The sequence below is a fragment of the Eucalyptus grandis genome, chromosome 9 (assembly GCF_016545825.1).
Source record: "Eucalyptus grandis isolate ANBG69807.140 chromosome 9, ASM1654582v1, whole genome shotgun sequence".
In the NCBI taxonomy this organism is placed as follows: domain Eukaryota; kingdom Viridiplantae; phylum Streptophyta; class Magnoliopsida; order Myrtales; family Myrtaceae; genus Eucalyptus; species Eucalyptus grandis.
The window spans coordinates 19,510,073-19,517,784 of NC_052620.1; the positions used below are offsets into that span (position 1 = coordinate 19,510,073).

At 42.1% G+C, this 7,712-nt stretch overlaps 1 protein-coding gene and 1 long non-coding RNA gene across 2 annotated transcripts; one reads left to right on the forward strand and one right to left on the reverse strand.

Moving 5' to 3' along the window:
- The first annotated feature begins 941 nt into the window (after nt 1-941).
- Nucleotides 942-1,870, forward strand: LOC120288436. Its single transcript, XM_039302418.1, has 2 exons — nt 942-946; nt 1,054-1,870. Exons 1-2 carry the CDS (start codon nt 942-944, stop codon nt 1,868-1,870), a joined length of 822 nt encoding a protein of 273 aa, XP_039158352.1.
- A 1,461-nt stretch (nt 1,871-3,331) lies between these two features.
- On the reverse strand, nt 3,332-4,310 carry LOC120288192. The gene is made up of 2 exons (XR_005546492.1): nt 4,120-4,310; nt 3,332-4,007 (listed from the first exon to the last, which is right to left on the reverse strand). It is a non-coding gene; the product is annotated as an uncharacterized LOC120288192 (long non-coding RNA).
- Between the last annotated feature and the right edge of the window lie 3,402 nt (nt 4,311-7,712).

The following is a 7,712-nucleotide window of genomic DNA, read 5'->3' on the forward strand; positions in this document are numbered from 1 at the left end:
AATTCACTTGATAAGCATACCCTTTTCTATAGTTTCTTAAATTTTTCCATCATGTGTTTTTCTGATGTCTCAATCAACGGAAATTTTGTCCATGGCATCCTGGTGGCAATTTTGGCCCCTAGACATTGAGGAAAAAGCGAGAATAAAGAAATTTTGATGAATTAGCATGTTGTTATGATGTTTGTTTTAATTTTCGAGACTATAAGCGGTGACAATATTGAGTTCTTCTCGTTTTCCTTGTCTGTGATAAAAATTTACTCTTATGGAAATAAAGGACCTTCAAATCTTGGAGAAGTACGCACACCAGTGTTTTGAAGAAAAAGGGTACGCCTAAGGAAGTATCGGAAAAGTGTACACCAACTAATTCAAACTTCCCGGCCAGAAACAGGGCAGAAAAGAGGAGTTTTGGCGCCGTGGTGGGAGCGGTGGAGATCGGCAGCCACGGCAGATTTCTGGCGATTGAGAACGACGGAGAAGACCTGTGACTGAGAGAAATCAGTAATAATGTTTTATCAGCTCTCGGCTCCCCGCAAAATCATGCTCTGTTTTCAAGTACACGTGTAATTAAAATCCAGAGAATCGTAACACACGTGCAATTAAAATCGAAGTACAATTTTTTGGTGAAAAATTCGGGGGCAGACAACAATTCGTGGTTAATCGGAGATTGACAACATTATTTTTCAGAATCACTCGTCCGACTAAGCACTCAACGGTCACAAAGCCCTAATCTTTCCTATTTTGAAACGCCCGCATCTCACTGATGATCCACTCAGAATTCTCATCTTCAAGTATTTCTTAATATTTCCTAATTTGGGTTAGCACTAGCTTTCTTCTTCCCCTCCCTCTCACCCCTTCTTCGTCGTTCTCTCTCTCTCTCTCTCTCTCTGAAAACTTACGATCATCGTCTCTTCGTCTGTTCATCTCTTCATCACTTGGCAATAATGGGGTATCAAAGTTTTCCGGCAGCGACGGTCTACTTTCGGTCTGCAAACCGTCTTTCAAAGGGGGAGAGAAAGATGAAGCTCGATTTCTCATCTCTCAATCTCTTGGCAGACGTAGCTTCTTTCATCTCCGAGGAAAGCTAAGTCTCGGGCCTTCCATCTTTGATCGTGATGTTGAGAAGGTCACCCTCGTGACCACCACCACTTTTGGGCCAATCGGTGTCAGATGGATCGTTCGGAAGAAGAGATCCCCGCGAGCGCGAAGGCCGACATTCCACGCCCAGACGTCAAGTTCTGACCCAGTTGTCGTTGTCCAAAACAACAAGCAAGAGCCTTCGAGAGCTGTCGCTGAGAACCCCAAGAAGAGGTCGCGTACATTTGATTCCTCCGAAACCCAAGAATGGGGAAGAGTTTCCAAGAAACCCAAGAAAACTCCCAAGACGGGTCTCGCGGCTCTAATCAGACCAAGCAAATTGCCGACGAAGTACATGGAGAAAATTCAGGAGATGCAAGGTCGGGATACGACGCTCGTGGTGGAGAAGACTCTTACTGCCACGGACATGAGCCGAGGCCAAAGTAGGCTCTCTATACCCAACAAGCAGATAAGGCAAGGTTTCCTGAGCAAAGAAGAGATCCGAATCCTAGATAGGAAGGAGGGCATTAAGATTTCCCTCATTGAGCCGTGCCTCGAAGTTTCTCACGGGTTGCAACTGAAGAGGTGGAAGTACAAGAGCAGAAATTTTTCTTACGTGTTGACGGAGAGGTGGAATGGAGTCGCGCATCCTTATGCACGGAATGAACTCATGAAGGATGTTGTCATTCAACTTTGGTCCTTCAGGGTGGATGGCAGCCTTTGGTTTTGCCTCAAGAAAGTTGAAGACCATCAAGGCAATGGATACGATGGCTGTGATCTTCCTCCTATTTCGTGAAGAAGTAATTCATGATATTTTCTATGTTCACCCCGGTACATAACTAGTTAGCCTCACTTTTCTTATACTTTTTTTAAAATTTCAATGTCTAGGTAATTTCATTTTTTCCTATAATTTCTGGACAACTATTGGCGTCTCGATGAAGTTAGAAGTGATAGGAGCTGGGGTAGTCCTCATAGATCAGCTATGGTCGACCATGATTTTTTGATGAAGTTTTTTGTTGTTCTTGAGTTTTTCTTCTTTTGTATTTTTGGTTGTAGTTGGCATTTTATACATTCAAATGAGAAGTGTATATAGTGCCATGAAATCACTGAGCATTGGAATGGACATAGACACTAAAGTGTCCATTTTTCCATATTGAGATCCTTATAAAATTTTAACTATTTTTCATATGTTAGTGGATGTCATCACTAAAGAAATGTGCACGGTAAAGATCTCAAAGTCATAAAGATGATATTACCATAATAAAGTTGCCCCTTAATTGAACGAAATAGTGAGTCAATAGGTAAAAAGGGTATTTTTAGGCAATTGCTAGTTCAATTGACACCCACCAATAATATGTGCAACAAGAAGATTGACATTGAACAAACCAAGTTTCAAAACTTTGGACCGGCTTATTGAAAGAAATCCATTTGGAATAATACATCCACTCATCAATGGACCCATAAAAATGAACCAACCAGAACAGACAATATACTATCAAAACACTCATAAATTATGGAAGTGGTAACCTGTCACAAACCAAACCACCCGGACAACATACATGAAACATGGCATAAACACGCATAGCCAGCATATTGAAGCCAGCATATACAAACCAAACGCAGTCAATTTAACATCTAGAAGCAGCACTCATAGCCAAGAAATCAACATGCATTGAACATGTATCTACAGCACTTATGACCAAGAAATTACCATATGGCGAGCACGTACTGCAGGTATAGCCCTTAATCTAGCATGTTCAGTAGGCAATGGAAATGATACCGGAAGCATGTGCCATTGTTCTAGGCCTCTAGGTGAAATACTATGGTACCCACTAAAAAGAAGCCAATCGAGAATGTAGCCCCACTTACATGGGCCTTGCTCCTGAAAAGTAAACTTTGTCAAGTTACACAGACTTAAAGACACCCTTCCGTCTACTCAACCAGAATGTCACAATTTCTTTAACATGCACAGATTACTCATGAACTTCATTTAGATGAGAAGCAAGAACCTGGAAGATGAGGGAGCTTTGGTGGTCATTACTATTTGATCTGAATCTTATCGAAATCGACCACATCTAACTCAAGGTAATTGATAACGAGTCACAGCATTCAATAACAAAGAAGAGCAACTCTGTTTCACTCAACTTGACAAACAACTCCAGGCTACTAATTGAAACAAGAAAGGTCTCTGTGGCAATGAAGTAAAAGGCGGGAGCAACGAGGTACTCTGAACAGGAAACATTAACAGATGGGAATATGAGTACGAAAACAGAACATGAAGCAAAATCGCACATGATCATACGTAAAAGGAGATGTTTGACTTGGCTTATTTGTTGGAATCCGAATGCTCTAACTGAGATGAGCGCATTCCTACAGTTCCTGGCTAAGCATAATTGAATTCCGCAAGGCAACATTACTGATCCTTGTCTCGGATAATTTCACTGAATACCTTCTGTGCGTCGTCTAACACATGACACCTCCCATACCTTGACACCACCGCATTGAACTCAAACCAGTACTCTCGAACCAATTAGCACCAGCAACCTTATGGACCGAAGAAACAGTGACTCTCATTTGCGGCTATGAAAAAGGAATTCGAAATTTGACACACGAGTTTAATCGGGAAAGAAACGATTTGATGACTGTGATAATTGATGGACAAATTCCATCATCGTTGGAACGTCCTAAGGAACTGGCCGTCTACGAAGATTTCTCGATTCTTCTCTCTCTCCCTGCATAACACGAAGTGCATACCACGGCGATTGAAATGGAGCCGAAGTTGATCGTCGAACTCAGCAACGTGAGCCTCTTTGCAATTCGACGCCACCGGCCGACGGAACACTCAGTCGTGGGCCTCGAGCTTCTGTCTCCGACCTCCAAGAAGCATTTGCACCGATGAATCCACCGGCCTGCTCGCACAATTCTCGATGTTGCTTTCCACACGGCAACCGGAGGTGATTCAGTTCAAGGTAAGGTCTGACCGTCGGAGAACCTGACGGCGGGTAGGGGGAGACATATGAATACTTAGAATCGATGGAAATGTACCTCAGACGAGAGAGGAAATCGAGAGGATCTAGGTTTGAGCTCCTTGCGTCTTCCGTGATCGGAGATGGAAGACCGGCAGTGGCCACCAACGGAGCTGGCGGCCGGCGGCGAAGCTAGAGAGGGCGTGAAAGGCTCGCGGCGCCCAGAAGATTCCAGGACTTCGTCATTTTTCGGGTTTCTTTTTTGGGCGGTAGATCCGTGGAATGACGGAAGGCAAAGGATTCCTTTATATTTCTCTTATGAAATGACCAAAATGAAATGACCAAAATGACCAAGGCAAACGATTCGTCGTGTGTTGAACCTTCGTTAGCAACTGCTCTGTAGATCTTGGCCGACTGGTTAGTAGGCTTAACTACCCGACACCTGTTTTTCCAAAACTATTTTTGTCTTCCTTTTTATTTTATTTTTTCCGTTTATTTTTATGTATATTTTTAATAATTATTTTCTTTTCTTTCCCTTCAGTCCATCGTCGTCTCTAATGCAATGAGTCGGTTCCCGACTTCCATTACGATTTTGGAGTTGTCTGGTTTCGGTTCCAATCATATAATCTGTGTGCTGTTCTATATCGCAAGGTGCTCCTTTGATTTCTCCTCTCGCGTCCCTCCTCAACCAGCAACTTCTTTCGCTTGGTCTTTTCAACCTGCTCTGTTCCTCCACCAAGATCTGCTTGTCTCTTTCTCTCAGTTGATTTCATGATTGACATCTGCGTATGTTTGTTGAATGTTTCCTTTGTATACAGCGAGAGACTATTATATTGACTGCGCTTATGGAATGTTCATTGGTTTGTCCAAATAGCATATATTTCAGCAATTAAAATTCACTTGATTCGTTGTATTAATTGAAGCCGAATGTTTGCTATGAAGTTGTTGATGTCTACGCACACCAAATGTTCAATGTTTTGTACAAATGAAATATGCTTTAGTGATCTTAGACTTGCTTATGGTCAATCCCTCATCACTATAGGATGTTCGGACGCCATTATAAGGAGTGAAATTTGGATTGTGATCATTGGAATGCTTGCTGGCCGGCACCTATTAAGCATGACTTTGATGTATTTCAATGTTATGGGAGGAAGATGTTGGTTGTCCATGATAAAACATTAATATATTGCTCTTTGCTCATCATTTCTATTGTGTTTCGGTCTCATGTCCATGCTAGATAGTTTGGAATCCATATCAATTTATCATTGAATGATTGCATTTTTATGGCTTTAATATCTGGAACATGATCTAAATCTTGCTGATTGCGACTGTTTCTTCGTTGAATGATGAGTGACTCATGACTTACTGGCAGCATCATCTGGCCAATGAGTAGCTTGGAAATCACTTGCTGATTGTGACCGTTTCTTTACCAATTCACACGTTTTCGTAATCCAACAGTGGATGATTATAGTGGGATATTAGTCAATCAAGATAACAATAATTTACTATCTCAAGACAGTCAGAGAAGGTTAATTACCATTTACTCCATTACTACCTCTACTTGACATGGAAATATCACCTCGTTGTCTGCAAGACGCCAACATATAGCAGGCTAGTCTGCTAGACCCAAACTAACCCAAATGAACCAAATCTAATGTTCTTTGGAATTGGAAAGCTTGCAGAATCACAGCAGTAGCAGATATGATGATGAGCAACGCCAAACAATTTATAGATGAATAACAAATTGAACGAAACAAGTCAAAGCAAGCTGGATAAAGAAAGTCTCATGAGAATACATGGACCTTCTACTACCAGGTTAGTCTCCAGTCAACAGGGTTTTATCAGCAGTATAGCCTAATTCATCTCTTATCGAGCGCTTACTTCCTAAGGCTAGCACCGAATCAGCATATGAAGCATCTGAAACAACTCCTGCCCTTTTCACCGCCTGGATAGCGACCTATGTAAATCAAACTCTTGGCTCTATACAGTCCAACCAAAGTCACCAACAAAATTTCAAAGGAAAAGACGGCATCCACTTTGATGTCGCTCTCTTTCTCCAGTATGTTAGAGTTTCCATGTTTTCAACTAAAAAAGCACTAAAATCAGCCAGATGTCCTCGTGAACAACACTTCTCTCTCAGCAAGAAAGCATAGAGCACAGGCAAGCCGATCAAATAATCCCCGAGGCTTCGCCTTTCCATATAATAAGACAAATCCAGTAGAGCAAATCTCAAAGAAGAATGCCACAGCTCGACCACAAAAGAAACTATACGCCAAGCCTCACTTTTCGAAGTTCGAGAGATTTTGCGAAATGATGCAGTTTAACCTGGTCACTTCGCATAAGTCTCTCGAAATGCAGAGCCCCTTCTACCTTAATGGTAGTCGTTTCTTTCCTAAACCCTAATTCCATCAATGCTCACCACCAAGCTTCCATTCCAATACCAATTCTGGCTTTATCTCTTCCCTTGACATCTCCTCCTTCACTTCGTAATTACTGACTTTTCCACCGTCCCATCTCCTTTCTAAGACCCATCTCTCCGCCTAATGACAGAACCGGCACCATTGCCTTCGCGTCAATTCCTTTTCCCATATATCGCTCACTGCATGTATCAATTGCTTAGCTCGGACGTCTTCCTTGACTATCGCAGCCCCATTTATCAGTCGCTTTGGCTGCACTGCAAGTAGGAGTGCCAGCCCAGCTCGCCCTTTCTGCCAATACAGCTGGAGTCCAATTGTGGATGGCACACACTGACCACAAAGCTGATGCTCGCCTCGCCGCCCTGTGCAATCGTTTAGGCCGCCAATGGTCAAAATAGCAAATTGAGGTCTGGGATGATGCGGCACCAACAGAGCAAATCAAGGAATGCAAACTCATTCTGGTGGGTAAGATACTCTCGAACCCATCCATTAACTTCCAAGCTTTTCAAAACACCATGAAGCGCGCTTGGCGCATTGACCAAGTAGACATTGTTAGAGAAAACTCATTTACTGTTTTGAAGTTGACAAAACATTTCCAAAAGTCTAGTCTGAAGACTTGCAGACTCAAATGTTATAGTCTGAAGAACTCTAGACTATTTTGTCAAAGTCTGAAGACCGTCAGACCTTAATCTCAAAGTCTACCATCACTGACAGTTTCCAGACCGAAGAATGAAGACTTATCCAGATGCAGGATTATCTTCAAAGATTCGATTCGATTCGTATGGTTTTTGGAAAACCTTATGGCTGGATATAGCATCTACTTGATTGATTATTCTTATTGGAATCTACTCCGATATGAAAATCTTTTGAAAGGCGAGCAAACTTGGAATGTGCTACTTATGGAAACCAAAGATCCTGATTGTATGGGCGAACAGAATTGACAGGCTTTCATCACAAATCATCTAACGACTTGAGATCTCCTTGATTGATTCTGTCCAATGGATAGATTGGAAGAATTCATTTGGTAAGTGCCAACGGTTGTAAAGGCATGAAGGAAGGCGGACTCTCCAGTTGTTTGATATAGTGTGCGTGAAAGAAAAAATTTCAAAGTCTGAAGCTTTCTAGTTCTTTGCTCTTTCACTCATCGAGCTCAAAGTTGTATACAAAAGAGAGAATCTCTTAGTGAGACTTTGTAAAAGACCCGGAGAGACTCTTCACTGAGAGAGTCGAAGATTACAAGTTGTAAAGTCTCTTT